The 17,627-nt window shown below is 61.1% G+C and overlaps 1 protein-coding gene across 2 annotated transcripts; it reads right to left on the bottom strand.

Annotated features, from left to right (window-relative positions):
- Nucleotides 1–2: 2 nt before the first annotated feature.
- Nucleotides 3–8,578, bottom strand: ERFE (erythroferrone). 2 transcript variants are annotated; one of them, XM_053919293.2, is made up of 8 exons: nucleotides 8,313–8,578; nucleotides 6,013–6,117; nucleotides 5,395–5,497; nucleotides 4,107–4,318; nucleotides 3,928–4,036; nucleotides 3,735–3,825; nucleotides 2,965–3,043; nucleotides 1,755–1,985 (listed from the first exon to the last, which is right to left on the bottom strand). In XM_053919293.2, exons 1-8 carry the CDS (start codon nucleotides 8,493–8,495, stop codon nucleotides 1,887–1,889), a joined length of 981 nt encoding a protein of 326 aa, XP_053775268.1. In that variant the 5' UTR covers nucleotides 8,496–8,578; the 3' UTR covers nucleotides 1,755–1,886. The 2 variants fall into 2 exon arrangements, with proteins under 2 accessions (XP_053775267.1, XP_053775268.1); XM_053919292.2 differs by lacking the exon at nucleotides 2,965–3,043 and having other exon boundaries at nucleotides 3–1,985.
- Between the last annotated feature and the right edge of the window lie 9,049 nt (nucleotides 8,579–17,627).

Genomic DNA, 17,627 nt, shown 5'->3' with positions numbered 1-17,627 from the left:
TCCCCCAGGCCGTTCTGCACCCAGTCCCATGGCCGAGGAGGGCTGTGCATCACAGAGGACGAGACCCTGAGCACCTCGGCATCGGGAGACAGAGCGGTTTCTGCAGTGAGCGTCTTCCTGGGGCAAATGGGGTGTCTGCGACTCACAGGGCCCAGCTCCCCGAGGGCCCTGGTCCCAGAGCTGGCGAGGCCTGCTCCCATCTGCCTGGAGGCCGAGCCTGTTGCCACTCCCCACTCTGGGTGGCCCCGACGACGAAGGTTCCGTATTTTGAGGTCCACACTTTATTTTTGTGACTTTGTACAATCACGCAGCAGTTCTCACGCTTGGACCACTTTGTGAAGTCAGTTACATAAAGGTTTCGCCTGGCAGATCACACAAGAAGGACTTCAGAGAGTGATGTGTTTAGCACTTAGGCTGAGGGAGCGAGAGCTCTGTGGCTTTTTCAAGGGTAAAAGCTAACTTTTCCAAAATATCTGTGGCTACAACAGCCCTTATCAGACAGCATGGGGACGCAGGGCACAGCCAGCTGGCACTTCCTGGTAGGGCGGGTACAGGTCCTACTGAGAAGTGTGCCCAGCTGCCAAGGGGGCACAGTGCTGGGGGGGGCTGCGATTGTGGGGGGCACCTGGCCGGGAGTGGAGACTTTGAGCTCCTGGGGAAGTCGTCCTGAGGCCAGCTAGGAGGCTAAGGCAACAGTAGCTGTGGTCCTCTTCTCTCCCAGGTCTGAATGTGCCCAGCTGGGCCCGAGGGTGTCCTGTGGGAGCAGGTCTCATGGGAGCCCAGTGGATAGAGGGGCGAGGGTGGGGGTAACCCGAGGGACCCCCTGCTCTGGGACAGTCCTACTCCTTGGGAGGAGTGTGCTGTAGGCTGACAGCTGTGCCCCCTCATGGGGTGTGCTCCTGCCCCCAGGTCCCATCACTACTGCAGAAGCACGGGGACTTGGCACCCAGCCCTCTCAAGACTGGCTTTTCCTCAGCACGGTCTCCCCTCCCCCTGAGCGTGGGGCTTCCACTCAAGTGGGGCAGATGCTCTGAAGGGCCCTACAGCCAGCTGGCCCCTGCTAGGCCGTGGCTGGGCACTAGGGGCTGCTGACTACTGGCTCAGCTTCCCCCTGCTCTGGGTGGTTGGGTGGGCGGGGCCTGCCAAGAGGTTCTGGCTCTTCAGGGGAAGGTGGGTCCCAGCAGTGATTCAGCCTTAGGGGACAGGAAAGGACTTGGCTGTGAACAGGCCTGCAGAGAGGGGCAGGCAGCTCCTCTGAAAAACCACATCTGCAAGTGGAGCCGGCCAGGGCACGGGCGCACATTAAAAGCAAAAAGCTGGAAGCTGGGCCCAGATTCGCCCTGTCCCCCCATAAGCCCTTTGCGGCAGCTGTCTGGTGTCTAAGGCTGCTGTGCCAAGGAGCCACAATGGGAGTGTCAGGCAGTGCCCTGCAGTCCGTGGGAGGCCAACGGCACAGCCAGGGGAGGGGCTGACAGGGACTGGGAAGCCCTGGGGGTGGGGGGGAGGCTGCAGCCAAAGCTGAAGTTGGCCTGGCCACGCCAGATTCCCCAGGGGTCCTGCACCGCTCCACACAGATGGAAAGATGGAAACGGGGCTGGGCCACAGTGGAGAAGCCAAGGCTGCAGGCGAGCCTCCTGATAGGCCAGGAGGGGGCCCAGGCCCACAGCCAGGCACAGAGTGGAGCAAGTGCCCCTGGGTGCACTGACCCGGGGTAAGAGCTGGACCCCGGGTTCCTTCCTGGTCCTCGAGGGCAGGGCTGCCTGGAGTAGCTGTCCTGGGCGGAGCCGCAGAGGCCCCTGCGGGCAGTCGCAGTGGGCCGCCTCCTGCACGACGCAGCCTCTGCCTGGGTTCGCCAGGACTCAGCTTGGTCTGCGCAGCGGTGCCTCTCAGATGCCGAGGAAAACAGCGCTGAAGTGGGAGCCGCTGCGCACTGTGACGGGGGAGCTGCTGGCGTTGTCCAGGAAGACGGAGGTGTGCTGCCTCCTCTGCGGAAGGGGGAGGGCGTGTTGGCCACACAGCCTCGAACCCCTGCCAGCGCTTCCTGCGATTGGGAGTGAGCCCTGCTCGGGGCCAGCAAGGGCTCCAGCATCCAGTGGACTTCTGGATGGCTCTACACCGGGCTGAGGGTGGCCCTGCCCCACAGGCCTGGCTGCTGACCCATCTGACAGGGCCATCGTGCGACCAGCCAGTACTCTGGCCTGGCTGCTCCAAATGAGGTCCACGCACCAGCAGGACCCCCTGGGAACTTTCAGCACTGTAGACTCGGGGGACCCGCCTGACCCCGGGTGTACCGAGAGCCATCTGACTCCTCCCAGCCAGCTGGGAGGCGACTGGGGCCAGGCCAGACCTCCTTTCTGCAGCTGGACCGCCCGTTCCGACAGCTGTGTGCACTCGGGCTTGCCCAAGTTACTTAGCCCTTCTAAGCCGCGGTGCCCTTTGTAAACGGGAGTGACGGGAGCCCCACCTCGCAGTGCCGTGACGTGAACTAGGTCACTTACACAAAGCACGTGGGGGCTGGCGCAGGGCTGCATAAACGGGGGCTGTTGTCCGCACATGCAGGCGCCATTGCCAGTGAGTCCCACCTTTGCATCCCGTCCTCCACTGCTTGCCCAAACCCCACCCCCAGAGAGAGATTGTCACTGAGGGTCCAGAGTGGGAAATGACTATGTGCCCTGCTTCCTGCAGTGGCAGGGCCCCCCAGGTCACCAGGGGGTCAGCCTGGGCCTTGGAGCTGACCCCTTGCCATCACTGGAAGCACCAACCCTCAGTGAGGGACTTGGGAGGTGTCAGACCTGGAGACCGGGCCCCACTGGCCTGAGGGCTGTGGTGGGGCCCCAAACCTCCCCCAGGCCTGGAGTCAGGGGGCTGTACCCTGAGCTCCTGAGCAGCCACCAGCACCCCTCCCTGCCAGGCCACCCCCCCGGCCACACCCAGGGGTGCCCCAACGCCGAGTGGGCCCCGCACCTTCAGATACAGAATGCCGCTCACAGAGATGGTGAAGAGTTCCATGCCGCTCCGCCCGCCCACCACGGTCTCCAGGGAGCTGCGGCCAGAGCAGGAAGGGTTGGCCTGAGCCCCCACCACAGACCCCAGCATGAGCTCCCAAGGGACACAGGGCCCAGCAAAGTGCCAAGGAGACAGCTGTCTTGGACGGGTCTTCTGGTGGGGGGAGGTATCTGAACTGGGTCCCCCAAAGGAGACCAGTCTCCCCAGAACCAAAGGTGCTGAGGGCCAGGGGAGGAGCGCGGCCCAGGCCAAAGGCCGCACTGCTGACCCGTACTGCAGCCCGGGGTGCTGGGAGGCCCGGTCAGGCCGATGCCGGGGCTTGCAAAGCTAGAGGAAGAAGTTTTGAACTTCATTCTTTTGTGCTTTCTCCAGCTTTTGCCAGCTCCTGCCTTCTGTGACCAGGTGCGGAGGGAAGGTGGGCATGGTCCGCTCAGTGAGAGGTTCACAGGAGCGGGTGAGAGAGCCAGGGGGCCAGGGACGCAAGCGCTCCGGAAAGGGCCCTCTGAGCAGGTGATCCAGGCCTGCCCCTGGGGGTGGGGGTGGGGGCTGCGGGGTCCAGGCGCGGGGGTGTGTCCTTGTGAACAGCACCTCCTGCTGCCGGGAAGGGAGCCCTGCCGTCACCCAGGCCACAGCGGCTGTGGGGATGGGGGAAAGAGTCTTCCCAAGCCCTGGTGGGACGCCCGGTCTGCTGCCTGAGCTGCCCGTCCCCCACCCCCACGTCCACTCACACGTTGTGCTGGCACCGGGACTGGATGCAGATGAGCAGGCGCAGGCGGTTCCGGGGGCGCGGCAATTCCGGCCTCCGCTGCTCTGGGAGGGCTTAGAGGAGGTAGGGCTAGCATCCCCACCCCCACCCCCGCCCCCGCCCCCGCCCTGGCAGGCAGTCCCCCCACCCGGTCCCGCCTCCTCCCCGGGCCTCACCCACGTGCAGCGTGGCGGCAAGTGCGTAGAAACCGGCAACGGGCACCTTGTACTGGCCGCTAGTCAGGTTCAGGCCGAGACCCCGGTAGAAGGCTCCCTCGGCCTGGGGCTGCGGGGCGCATGCACGGTCACCCGGGGCCCTGCGCGGCCCCTTGCCCAGCCGCCGGTCACGGACTCACCAGGTAGTAGCCGCTGAGCTCGTGCAGCGTGCGCCGCTCCACCGATGCGTTGTGGCGCAGGCGGCAATGGAAGGCGGCCTCCACGAGCCGGGCCCGCGAACCCCGGTTCAAGGCCTGGGTCAGCAGCGCCTCCACTGACGGATCCCCCGTCGCCTCCTCGTCCTCCAGGGCTGGGCGGCGCTCCGCGTCCTCGCGCTGCCGTTCGGCCGCAGCTGGCACAGAGCGAGCGGTTGCTGCGCGCCGAGCGCTCCTTTCCGTGGCCCTCGCCCCCCCAAACCTCTCACGGGAGACCCTTCCAAGCCTGCAGCTCCCACAGGCACATTGCCTCCTGACCCCGCCGCTGTTCCTGTTTCCGGTCACACTGTGGCCACCGGGAAGTTCAGGACAGACACAGCCAACGCCCTTGTTCTCCACTTCGCCTCCCTGCTCTACCCACACGGCCTCTTCCGTGCTGTTGCTTCTGTGCACGGTGTTACTGCTCCGGCGAATGCAACCCCATCTGCCAGGCCCCGTCATTTTGGAAGGAAGCTGAGTGTAAATAATTATTGGAGCTCTACGGAAACGGTATTTTTGGTTTCTTCGGAGCTGCTGTGTTTAACTGAACGTGACCGTGACCCTGAGGGGGAGAGCCTGTCAAGAGGCTCTGAGTAACAAAGCGAACCTGGTAAATCCTGGGAGCGCTGGTCAAAGCGCGGGACACCCCACAACTCGCTCTGCTCTGCTGCACCCTGCTGTGCCCTCCGGCTCACCTACCCAGCCTGAAGGGGGCTAGGGGGCGACCTGGGGCTGCCAGACTGGGCCCACACTGCCCCGTCCTCCTGGCGCCTGTCAAGGGGCCTCCGTGCCAGCAGCTGAGGCACCTCAGGGGGAGGCCGAAGTGATGGGGGGGGAGTTGGGGGCTGCACTCAGCGGGCCTGTGTTGACTGGGGTGAGCCTTAAATCGCTGTGGTGTCGCAGGGGAATCAGAGGGGCACTTTGAAAGCTCAAGGGGCCTGACGCCCCCTCCCCAGACTGCCTCCACTTGAGGGGTCTGGGGCCAGGTCTCCTGGCCTTCCCTGGGCTCCCCCAACTTCTAGATGGGGTCTGGGTGCCCGTCCCCAAGCACCCACTGAGCACGAGGTGGTCAAGTCCACCCTTCCCCATGGAGCCGCCTCCTTACCAGTACCAGCCCCGCCCCCAGCCCTGCCCCTAGCCCTGCACAGCACCCAGGCCTCCCACTGGGTTCTTCCAGGGGTCTGGCCCACCCCCACATGCACAGGAGCCCTGAGCCCGTGTGGGGTGCCCCTACCTTTCAGCAGCTGCTGCAACTTCTTCTGCCGTCCTTCTGACAGGACCGTGGTGCTTGTGGGGCCCTGGATGTCACGGGGCTCCGGGGCCCTGGGCAGGCAGGGCTGGGAGGGAAACTTGACGTGAGAACACCTGAATGGGCAGGCTGGGAATCATGGTCACCCCCCATTAAGAGGCAAGCAAAAGGAGCTCCCACTTTGACCTTTGACCTCTGAGGTAAAGGTCAGCCTTCCGGGAGGGGGCGGGGTGGGGGAGGCTCAGGCTCTGCTGAGAAGGCAGTGAGGATCCCTGCTTTAACAGCTGCCCTCCCAGGCCAGCCTGGGCCTCCCACCCAGGATGCAGAGGGAAGAGAAAGCAGGTAGCCAGCAGGGCTGCCTGGCATCCCAGGGGTGCAGGGTGAATGGAAGGAACGGGCCGCAGACTCAGGGCCACTTGGGCCCTAGCTTGATACTTCCTGTGCTCTCTGACCCCAGGCCAAGGGTGAGGGTCTGTGCTTGGTGAAGTGGTCGGGGTGTGCCGGGGGGCCAGCGAGGGGTGTAGGGGTGAGGGTGGCAGCCTGGGGGTTCAGGGAGGACCCACAGGTACACTCACACATGCAGGCTGGGGCTCCCCTGCTCACCTTCGACTTCCTGTCTTTGCCTCTGTCCTCCTTGTCACTGTGCCTGAGGAACCACAGCCAGGTGTCCCTGGGGTTCAGGCTGAGGGCCGGCTGCGTGGTGGGCTCCTGGAACACAGCCGCCGCCAGCACCCTCGGGTTCCCGTCCTTGTCAATGGTGGGGCCCTCGCAGCATGGCCCCTGGGGATGGCCCCTGGGGACCAGGCCACAGGACCAGGCCACACTGCCACCTGGACTTTGTGGGAGACGGGACCCCGGTGTGGGCGGAGGGAGACCGGTGCAGAGCTCGGCAGCAGGCAGCAGGCAGCCCTGCAGGGCGCCAGGCCCCCTCCAGCTCCCTCCATATGAGTTACCCGGAGGGTCCCACTGCTGACACCCAGAGGTGCCCAGGAGGAGGCAACTGATTGCCAGGGTCTCCAGCTATCAGCAGGTCCCCCCACCACACCCCCACCCTCCAAAGTCCCAGGGGCCCTGACTTCAGCCCTCGGGCCAGGGCAGTGGCTGGGGGTCTGGGTGGCCCAGGACTGGGATGTCAGGATTCAAGGCCTGGACACGGGGCGCCGTGCTGCCCATCTTCTTCAGGACAGCGACCCGAGCCAGGACAGGGACAGACCCAGAAGTGCCCAGCCCCCGCATGCTGCATTCTGACTGGTAGGGGCACGGAGGGGCCTTCCGGGGAGAGGCCTTCGGCGTGTGGGCAGCGGGCCTCGGGCGGCCCAGCTCCAGGCAAGGCGGCCAGATGGGAAGGAACTGGCCCAAGGGCTCTGATGAGGTCATGGGCACTGACTCTGGTGGCTGACGGGAGGGTCCTTCCACCAGAGCCAGGCCTGGTGGCCTCGTGGGGACTCTGCAGGAACTGGGTTTCCCTTCAGGGGCCACCATGCAGCCGGGGGGACGTGGGGGCTTCTGTGGGAGGAGGACCGGGGCCCTCTGTCCTCTCTTGGGCTTCCGCATGTCTCACTGGATGGTGGGCCCTGCAGGGCGCCGACCTGCTGGCTGCTCACCGAAAGCGCAGGGACCTGGGTCCTACATCACAGCTTCATGCCACCCCAAGGAGGCCTGTGGCAGGGTTCCCTGAGGGCTGGCTGGGCAGGCGAGCTGGCCTTGTCGGACAGCCGGCCCCGGGGCCTGTGCCTGGACTCGGGCCCCAGTGTGCCTGGGGGCGGGGGGCAGAAATAGGTGGAGCCACTTGGTCCGGGGACCTAGGAGACGGGCCTGCTGCGGTGTGTGTGTGGGGGGGGGCATTGGTGCTGGCAGCTGCCTTGGTCTCCAGCCTCAGGGGCTCCACCTGGGTCCCCAAAGAGGGTCCAAGGCCAGAACCCCCCCTGGAAGCACCCCAGCTTCCCCTGTGCTTCCTGGCAGTGTATCCCCAACTCACAGCTGGTGGCCCTGCCCCTTGGGGTGTGGCTGACCAGGAGGGGTCTGCCTGTGATCCCTGGGCAGGGGCTGAGGTGGGAGAAACCACGGGCTGCAGGGAGGTCCCTCCCAGGGAGCTGGAAGGGCTGGCCACCACCCCTGTGGGTGGGGTGTCCTTGGCCTATGTGGTGCTGGGAGCAGAGGCACCGACTGCAGCCCCACTGCCGCTCCGCCCTTTGTCCAGCCCCTAAGAATCTTGATCTCATGGGGACCCCAAACTACCTTCCCGGCTGGTCTGCTGCTAGGAAAGGCGGCACACTGCACCCCCCTGAAGGCTCCCCCCACTTCCCTAACCTGAGAGCCTCCACCGCAGCTAGGAAGGAGGGTGCAGGGCGGGGAGCTAGAGATGACACCTTCACGTCCAGAAGTCCACATCAGGGGGGGTCTGACCCCTCCCACACTTCCTTCCCCCAGATCCGCAAAAAGGTAGTTGTTTGTCCAGGGAATTCCACCAAATAGGTCGGGGAGGGGGTCGGTCACTTGCTCACACTTCTTTCCAGTTTCATGAGAATCAAGCTACTTCCACTTATTTCCCAGCTTCCTTCCGCCCCAAAAGAAACGGCGTGTCCCCTGGTCTAGCAGAATTTTGCTTTAGTGCCAAAGGAGACTCCCAGAAGCCCAGGTCAAGGCTGGCCTTGTAGTACCGGTCTGGGCAGAGGGGCGGCGCCCAGGCCCCCCTGTCTCCCCGGAGCCCGGTAGCGCGGCGTCTCGATCCCCACGTTAGAAAAGGGGACATGTCCAGCGTCAGTCCGGCCGCTGCCCGCGCTTCCCGCCGCCCTCCTCCCTCGCTGTGTCCCGGACCGCGGGCAGGCGCAGGCTCGGGTGGGGAAACTGAGGCCCGGAGGTCCCCGCGGCGAGGGGGCCGGCCGCGCGTCACGGCGTCTTACCGGCGGGCCGGTGTCGAGCCTCGCGCGGCTCTCCAGGGCGCCCGCGGGCGGCTCCTTCCCGGGGATCGGCTCCTGGAGGGCGCGGCTCCCTGCGGGCGCACCGGGGTCCCAGGACCCGAGGTCGGCGGCGGCAGCCAGCAGGCAGGCGCAGACGAGCAGCAGGCGGGTCCAGGCGGAGGCCATCTGGGCGGCGGGTCCCTCTCGGCTCGGAGCACAGCGTCTCGGAATAGAGCGCTCACGGGCTCCGCGCCTTATAACGCGCTTGAATCCCCCGCCTCGCTCGGCCGGTGTCCCGCCGGGCGCCCCCTCCCGGCTGGGACGCGCGCTGCAGCGGGGGCGTGTGCGGGGCAGAGCGGCGGGCGGTGCACCCGGGAGGGTGGGGTGCCCGGAGGGACTCCTGGACTCACGCGGGGGTCGGGATGGGGCGCGAGGGGCCGGGAGCCGGGAGCACTCCCTCGTGGTGACCTGCGCGCCCCCTCCTGTCGAGCGCGTCTATGCTCCAACGCCGACTTCGGGTCCTCTCGCTGCACGCTGTCCAGCACTCCTGTTTCCGGGATCCCGTTCTCCCGACGCTGGACCCTTCGCCTTGTCCACTTACTTTTCTCCGAAGAAAACAGGGCGTCCTCCTCCTCCTGCCCTGGGGCATCTTTTCTCCCCAGCGCCCTGCGCGGTCCAGGTCGAAGTGGGAAGACCCTCAGGGCCCCCTTCCCAGGAGGGGACTCCCCTCTCTGGGTTGCCTTCTCCCTGGCTCAGGGATGTGTGATTTATTTTATTTAATTATGTTTTTGGAGAGAGAGAGAGACACGGATTTGTTGTTTCACTTACTGATACGGTCACTGGTTTCTTTCTTGAATGTGTCCTGATGGGAGATCGAACCCACCACCTTGGTGTAACCCTATGGGGACTGTGCTGTAACCAGCTGAGCCACCGTCCAGAGCCAGGATGCTTGGTTATTCCCAATTTGGGAGCACCTGCAGGGCCCTGGACGGTGTCCCCCGAGCCAGCCCTGGACTATGCTGATGGGGGTGAACGAGACCGAGGCCGGGAGAATTCCACCCTGTGATGACTTAACAGGGTGTGGGGGCTGCCCTCTGCCCACTGGGTCAGCTCAGGACACTCTGCTGGGACAGGTGGACCAGCCCCTGCAGCCTAAACTCCAGGTCCGTCCCTGAGAAGAACCAGCCCCCCCACCCCCCGCCCAACTGGGGCTCTTGGTTCTGTTACATGCTCCAGGTAAGAAACGTCCAAACCTGTAGAGAACTTTTATGAGTTTATTTGATCCAAAGTGAGAAAGAACAATGCTGGGAAGATAAAATCTCAATGAATTGGAAAATGCTCCAGAAAATGGCAGTTTTACAGCTTACTTTACATTAGAATCAAAGAGGAGACCTAAGGGGTTCCATGGGATCTATTGGTGGTAGATTAAAGGGGTCAGAAGAAAATAAAGCAGGAACCCCCTGGGATCGGACAAAGGGTGAAACGGAGAGGCACACCCTGCTTTTACACCGGCGGGGAGGGCGGTTAGCAAGGAGCACTCACAGCCCACGGAGGTGGAGTATGGGAACCAGCCAACAGCCAGGGCTCAGTGTCTTGAGCCCGGAGGGGCCTGGAAGGGAAATCACCCCGACATTCCCAGGGTGCTCTGTCCTCAATGCAGACAATGGGTGGGCTCAGCTGACGCGAAGCCTGACCTTTGTCAAGGAAGCCACAGGCCCAGGCCGCGACCACCGCGAGGACCCGCTTTTAATTAGGAAGTTAAATGTTTAGACGCCCGGTTACTTTGGTCTCTGAGTTTGTAGGGCCCTCCCTGCTGGTGTCCCTGAGCTGGTCAGGTTCAGTATGTGGCCCCTTTTCTGCCCACACGTCCCCCCTTTGGTCACAAATCGATCCGAAGGATGTGCTGATGACCAACCATGGTGCCAGGTGACCAGCCATGGTGCATCATCACACGGTGCCAGGAAGGCGCCTGCCGAGTGTCCGCCTCTGTCTTGCTGAACGACGGGCCGTTTGGGATGGGCCAAGACCGTAACCTTGGGTGGAAGTTAAGGCTGAATTTTTCTCAAAAGGGAAAGGCCGGTAAATGGGAGGCTGTCCGTTCTCATGGGCCTCCATTCAGAAGAACACCCCTGGCCCTGGCCGGCATGGCTCAGAGGGTTGGGTGTTGTCCCACAAAGCAGAAGGTCACAGGTTCGATTCCAGTCAAGGCACATGCTTAGGATGAGGGTTAGGCCCCTGGTTGGGGGCAGGCGGTCCATACAAGAAGCAACTGATTAATGTTTCTCTCTTTCTTCCTCCCTTCCTCTCTGTCCAAAAATAAATACAATTTAAAAATATTTTTTAAACATGAAATAAACAGAGGCAACTGATCAATGTCTCTTCTCTTTCTTCCTCCCTTCCTCTCTCTCTAAAAATAAATAAATTGTAAAAGTATTAAAAAAAGAAAAAAACAAGAAAAACACTGGATCATTTCTAACCTGAAAGCGCTCACCGCCCAAGTTCTGCTGTCGGCCTCGCTCTCCTGTGTTTTGCATCTAGGACGGCATTCACTTGTTTGGCGGGCACACTAGACCGGTCTTCACCGTCCGCCCAGGAGACGCGCTCAGGTGTCATCGCTGTTCATCTGATTCCCGCTAGTTGAACCACTGGGAACTGCAACTTTAAGGTTCCGCCGGGGCCAAGGCTGTCAGGACCCAGCGCTGTGAATCACAATAACTGCCTAGAACGTTCCAGAGGCCAGGCACTTGGCGAGAGCTTCGTGAGGACGTTTCCTGCCCCTCGGCGGCCCTGCAGGGGGGCCCGTGTCTTTCCAGCCCTGTCAGCTTCCGTCTGGGTTACTGTAGCGAGTGGTCCCTGTGGGGTTGGGGGGTGAGCACTTCCCTGGAATCGTGCCTAGTGTGTGTGGCTATCAGAAACGTCCCAACCTGCAGAGAATTTTTGTGACTTTATTTGAGCCAAACTGACGGTAGAAGCCAGGAAGCAGAATCTCAGTGGATTGAGCAAATGCTCTGGAGAATGGCGGTTTGGCAACTTAGTTTATACTTTAGACCTAAAGGAGGAGAGGTAAGGGGCTGTTCCGTGAAGCCCATTGGTGGTGGATGAGGGAGAAGGCAAAGCGTGGGAACCTCTGGGATCGGATAAACAGAGAAGCAGAGAGACGCACGCTCCCTCTCCCACGGTCAGCGGGTGCGGAGCGCTCGGCTCGGACGTGGGTTACGGGGACAGGCCAATGCCATGGGCTCATGCCTCGTGCCCTGACGTGACCCGGGAGAGGAGATCATGCTGACATTTCAAAGGTGTGTGGTCTGAGAGGCAAAAAGACAGTGGACTCACTCGCTCCGTTGAGGTAGAGACTGACCTTTGTCAAGGGAGCTGCAGGCATGACTAGCCCCGTGACTCACTTGTAGTTAGGAACTTGGATGTGCATATCGCCGTGGGGTCATTCCAGGTCTCTGAGCGTGTACGGCCACCACGCGGGCCTCCCCACGGCAGGGTTAGTGCGTGGCCCCTTTTCCGTCCACACCTTTCTGCATAAAATTCCTTTCTCAACATTCCTGCTTCACTGTTCTTCTACAGTGTCCCTTGTCCCGCTTAGCTTTCTCTTTTGACTTGTTCAGAAATAAGTAGCCCTGGCTGGTGTGGCTCAGTGGACTGAGCGCCAGACTGTGAACCAAAGGGTTGCTGGTTCGATTCCCAGTCAGGGCACATGCCTGGGTTGTGGGCCAGGTCCCCAGCGTGGGTGGGTGTGTGAGAGGCAACCACACACTGATGTTTCTCTCCCTTACTTTCTCCTTCCCTTTTCCTCTGTAGAAGTAAATAAATAAAATCTTTTTTTTAAAAAAAGAAGTAATCGAATATTAGGACAAGTTACTGCCTTTTAACTCCTCTCAGAAACACATGCACCCCTTACCTTCCTTTTGCAATAACACTCCTTCTAAATTTTCCAAAGCGGAACCATGGGAAGAGTATTGTTAATAATACAGAAAGTATATGCCATTGGCAGTTATTGACAGCTGGACTATACATAGGAGCTTTGAGAAAAGCCCCAAGTACTCTGGCTGGCATGGCTCAGTGGGTTGGGTGCCAGCCTACCAGCCAAAGGGTCCCTGGTTCGATTCCTAGCTGGGCCACGTGCCTGGGTTGTGGGCCAGGTCCAAAGACCAAGTATAACGAGTATCATGACCAATGTTGTTAGTGGACAGGTAAAGGCAATCAAACACTTTTTTTTTTTTTAAAGAAAATCTCATTTTAAAAGACTTAATCTATCTGTAGATTGAGGGGAAGGAGAGGGACAGAACATCACTATGTGATTACCTCTTGTGTACACCCCCTACTGGGGACCTGCCTGCGAACTAGGTATGTGTCCTGACCGGGAATCGAACCAGTGGCCCTCTAGTCCAGAAACCTACACTCAATCCACTGAGCTATACCGGCCAGGGCAAGCAGGAGGTTTTTTAAGTTCAACATCAGTTTGTAGGGATGCAGGTCCTGTCAGTGTCTTCATACAGCTCTCCACCTCTGATGTCGGCAGCTTCTCAACCTCAAGAAACCTCTGATCTTCGCTGTAGGTGGACTCGAGGGTCAGATACTGGGGCGACGTCCGGTGGTTGGCACCGCATAAGGTCCTTTCCAACGAGGCCGGAGAGAGTCCTTAATTGATACCTGTTCCAATGAACAAGAGTCTCCTGGTGGTAAGCCACGGTCTTTGCAGTCCTCGAGTCCTGGGGGCGCACTATGAAAGGAAACCTCTGCTGACTTAGCCATTCTTTACGCTGGTTAATAAGTCCTTGTTCGTAACGGAGAAGGCCTCCTTTCAGTGAGGCTGGTCACATGCCCCTTCCTGCAGATGCCCAGGGCGGGGGGCTGGCTTAGAAGCAGAAGGCTGTTTACCAGAAGCAAAGCTCTCAGGCGGAGGCGCGCTCTGGGGAGAGCGGTTGGCGGAGGAGAGTAGAAGGCCCGACAATGGGCCGAGCGGAGTTGTACCCATCCAGAGGCCTGGGGTGCGAGGCGCGGAGAGGTGCTGCCGACTAGGCCGGGACAGGTGGGTCGTGTTGTTTGCCCGGCCACTGCGCACCCCCGACTGGGAGTTACTTTTCCCAAACACAACGGCCCTGGGCCGGGGCTGTTGCTGCCCTGCAAGGGCGCGCCGCAGCCGGCGGGAACGCGCACAAACCGTGACGAGCACCTGTGCGTGTCCTCCAGGCGGGGCGTCGGGGTGCAGGCCCCCGACCCTGCCTGGCGTGGAAGGGGCCGCGCGCACCGCTTTCCCGGGGCTCTGCAGCGTTTGGGGCGGATTCGCCCGCCGCTGTACATCTGTCGGGCCCGGGGGGAGAGGCTTCCAGTCGCGGTGCTCACGCCGTGACGCCGTCCGTCCTTGAGTTGCTTACGCCCACGGCGAAGTCCAGGCGCTGGGCCCCGTCGGTAGGCTTGGTTTCTGATGCGCCCAGCTGTTTGCCTGGCCAAAGGGCCCCCCTGGTCGCTCGCTGCGCGTCCTCTTCGCGTCCTCTGGCTGTCCGGGGGCATTGCCACGAGAGGCTTTCGCCGGTTTGCCTGGGAGCAGCGCGCCGGTCCCGTCTGCAGAGCGCGGCTGTGGGTGCCGCCCGTCTGGCCGCAGCCTCAGCGGAGTGATAGCCTCGGCTTCCCGCGGCCGCTTGGAATGCCCTGGGACTTCGCCAACTGCCTTTGTCTCGGTGGCTGCAGGACATCTAAGAATTCTGCAAGCTGTTTTCCCTTCCTTACCGGCTGTCCCGAGGGAGTTCAGAAGCCTCGCTGCTTCCACAGTTCCAGTTTTCTTTTAGATCTACAGACTCCGAACGTGTTTCTAGGGACACTGTACCGTGGGGTGAGGGGGGTGTCTTATGGGTTGAGCTCCAAGGGGCTGTCACCTCCCGAGTCTCGGTGTCTCTCCCCGGCTGCCTAATACAGCCGCCAGGACCCGGAGTGCTGCGGCCCCACTCGCTGGGTGTGGCCCTGGACGAGTCCGCGGTTGAGTTATGGTTGGGTCGGAACTCCCCACCGGGCCCTGCTGGTCCTGCGGGGTAAATGCCCTCTGTCACCTGCCTCCACATGGGCTCTTCTGTAATTAAGAATGCCTGGAATCCGAGTTGGAGGGAGTAAACGGCCCTTGTCTTCTGAGCTGAACAAGCTAAGGCTGTTATTTATCCACCAATAGGCTTTGTTCAGGCTCTCAGCAAGCAATTCCAATTGAAAAGCGAACATCAGCCCTGGCTGGTGTGGTTCAGTGGACTGAGTGCCAGCCTGAGATCCAAAGGGTCGCTGGTTCGATTCCGGGTCAGGGCCTGTGTCAGGGTGGCGGGCCAGGTGCCGGTGGGGGATGCGTAAGAGGCAACCACACATTGATGTTTCTCTCCCTCTTTCACCTTCCCTTCCCCCCCTCTAAAAATAAATAAATACAATCTTTAAAAAAAGAATTAGCCCTCGTCGGTGTGGCTCAGTTGGTTGGAACTCCATCTCATAAACCAAATGGTCACAGATTCCCAGTCAGGGCACACGCCTGGGTTGTGGGTTTGGTCCCCCTGTTGGGGCGCGTACAAGAGGCAACCAATTGATTCTCTCACCCTCTCTGTCTCCTTCCTTTCCCCTCTATAAAATCAATAAGCATGTTCTCGGATGAGGATAAGAAATAAGTGAACAAATAAATAAATAAGAAGAAAAGCCAAAATTAAAACCCAGCCACCCGGTTTTTATTCCTGTCCCTGAGTTATCTCAACCCTTATTCTTAGCTTGGATTACCTCACTTCTTAACCTTTACTTCCACCTTGAGGACTCTTTTTTAAAGAACAGCTTAAATGGAAAAAAACAAAACCCCAGCTAAATGAATTTAGGGCCTCCTGCCTTAACAACAGCAGGTCCAGAATCCCCAGGAAACCCCCCCAGGTTCGCCCACTGAAATGGGCAGCGGGTGGGTGCAGTGGGCCCTGCTGGTCCCCAGCACCAAGTCGGGTCTGCAGGGGGGTCTGGGTGGGTTTCTCTGGAATTCTGGTGACTAGAAACATCCGAACCTGTGGAGAATTTTTGTGAGTTTATTTGAGCCAAACTGACAAGAATGGCTGGGAAGCAGTATCTGAACAGACTGAGAAAATGCTCCCGAGGACGGCAGTTTGCAGCTGATTTTCCACGTCGGGCTCCAGCGGTCCTCAGAGGCTTACATGAGGTGTGTTGGGGGTCAGTCAGCAGACCAGAGAAAGCCAAGTGGGAAAAGCTCTGGGACTGGATACAAAGCAAACAGAGAGGCATACCCTTCTTTTACCTCCGCGGGGGGCAGGGCAGGTAACAAGGAAGCTCACAGCCCACGGAGGTGGAGCTGTGAGGGGCTGTGGTCTCTCGCCTGGGGGAGGGCGTGCCCGGAGAGGTCTGGAAAAGGAGGTGGCCTTGCACTCTTGGTGCTGCCTGAGATGGACAAAGACAACTGATAGATAGGCTTGGTGATGGAAAGATTGACCTTTGGCAAGGAAGCCCCTACGGGACGTGACTCCCTGCCCTGACCTGCTTTTAGTTAGGGAGTTTTGTGATTGGCTCATCGTGTGGCTACTCTGTCTCTGAGTGTGTAAGGCGCCACACAGGCCTCCCCAGAACTCGTTAGGTTTAGGGCGTGGCCCCTTGTCCGTCCACAATGCCCACTGCCTGTCTGACCCCTCCCCAAGGTAAGGGAATGAGAGCAGCACTCTAAGCCCCCACCGCCCACTCTGGTGGCCGCACAGGACATTGCGGGCAAGCCTGGGGGACGGTGCAGCTGGGGAATGCCCCTTCCACACCAGGGGGACACACCGAGGAAAAGCAGTCCACACCGAAGGACAGTGTTGGCCTCTCCGGAGAAGAGAGGGGACTCACTGAGTCTCTGCCACTCAGCCCCTCGCACCCTGTGCCGTGCTGGCTTCCTGCCCCAGGCGGGCAAACGAGGAATGCTCTGCACTTTAGCAAAAGCCTGGCCTTGAGACAGGGTAGTGAGCAGCTAGGGAAATTCCCTGGCCCGCGAGGCCACCTGCTCACAGACACACGGCTTGGTGTGGGCCGTGAACTCCAGGATCAGCTGGAAGGTTTCTGAAGAAAACACAGCCCTGCCTTTGCCCTAGGAAGCAGGCGCCCCGCGTGGGGTGTCTGGCTGTGACAGTGGCCCGGGGAAACATGTGTGCCCGCCATCCTTGAACCTGGGGGCTCCTCCACAGAGCTGTCTCCTCCTGGGGTGAGTGGAACTCCATGCACGAAGCCCCAAGTGGTGGAGGAAATGGCTGTGCTCGGTGCTGGCCTGTCCGGGGCTCCTCAGAGTCTCAGCTCCCCTGCCGCACACTGGGCTCGAGGCCCCAGAGCCCAGGGCCTGCTTTAGGGTGGGCTGTGTTCACGGTGGGTGCTGTGGGGGCCCCGAGCGAGGCCTGCCCGGCTGGTGCTGCGGCTCCCTGGGTGAGCCCACACCGTGTCACAGTAAGTGTCCTCAGACAGAGGCTCTGGGCCGTGGGTGCACAGTCACGGAGCCCAGGAGAGGCCCAGCGGCGGGTCTGCTCAGCAGTCCGGGCCCCTGCACGGGCATCCGGAGCGAAGGTCAGACGTGGCTTTGGAGGGGGCACATCTAGGTCCTCCGAGGCTCAGTGTGCTGGTCCGCGGAGTGGGCACGGTGACAGCGGGCAGCCTAGAACCCTTGCCTGGGGAGCACTTGTGAGTGAGGTGAGCGTGGACAAGGCCGAGGCTGGGGGAAGGGGGCCAGGATGCTTTGGGACCCGGGACCCGTTTCTGGGGTTCTGTGCACAGGAGCACGAGGCCCGCTGGTCCCGGGGCCAGATGCCACATGGCACGACCCGCACCTTGGGAAGGCGAGGCTCAGGCTCTGCCACCTCGGTGATACCAGGAATGTGTGGGGACAGAGAGAGCCAATTCGAGGCACAGGTGACCCTAAGATTCCCTGTGACATCAGTGCCACCTCCCCGTGGGGGTCCTAGCTGCCTGAAGCCCGTGCGGAGGACCACAGCCGTGTACAAACAGCAGTTTTTCCCAAATGGTGAACAAGGCTGGTGCCGTCACAGGCCCGACAGAGGGCCCAAATCACATCGGTTCCGGTGCTGGGCCAGCTCCTGTAACACTATCTGAGGTGACAACACAGCCTGGCCTGAAGCAGGAGAGGGTGGGTGGGGGGTGGCCTTCAGGTGGACCGCCCTGAATGTTTCTGGGGTCACATGTCAGAAGAGGCCAGGGTTTAGCAAAGAATAACACAGGTCAGGGACCCCCCGAAACAGAGCTCTGAGGCACCAGCCCATGGGGCCACGGCAGGGCAACATGGGGGGATTCCTGCATCCCAGGGCAGAGGTG

Source organism: Desmodus rotundus, chromosome 2 (genome assembly GCF_022682495.2).
Source record: "Desmodus rotundus isolate HL8 chromosome 2, HLdesRot8A.1, whole genome shotgun sequence".
Taxonomy (NCBI): Eukaryota; Metazoa; Chordata; class Mammalia; order Chiroptera; family Phyllostomidae; genus Desmodus; species Desmodus rotundus.
The sequence above is the reverse complement of the archived record's forward strand: the minus strand, read 5'-3'. Positions and strand labels throughout refer to the sequence as shown.

Coding starts and splice junctions, on each gene's coding strand:
- ERFE (XM_053919292.2), bottom strand. CDS start 8,495: ATGGCCTCCGCCTGGACCCGCCTGCTGCTCGTCTGCGCCTGCCTGCTG. Junction 6,118..8,312: donor GGCTCGACACCGGCCCGCCG/GTAAGACGCCGT, acceptor GCTGTGTTCCAG/GAGCCCACCACGCAGCCGGC. Junction 1,986..3,734: donor TCCCGGTGCCAGCACAACGT/GTGAGTGGACGT, acceptor CCCCTTCCGCAG/AGGAGGCAGCACACCTCCGT.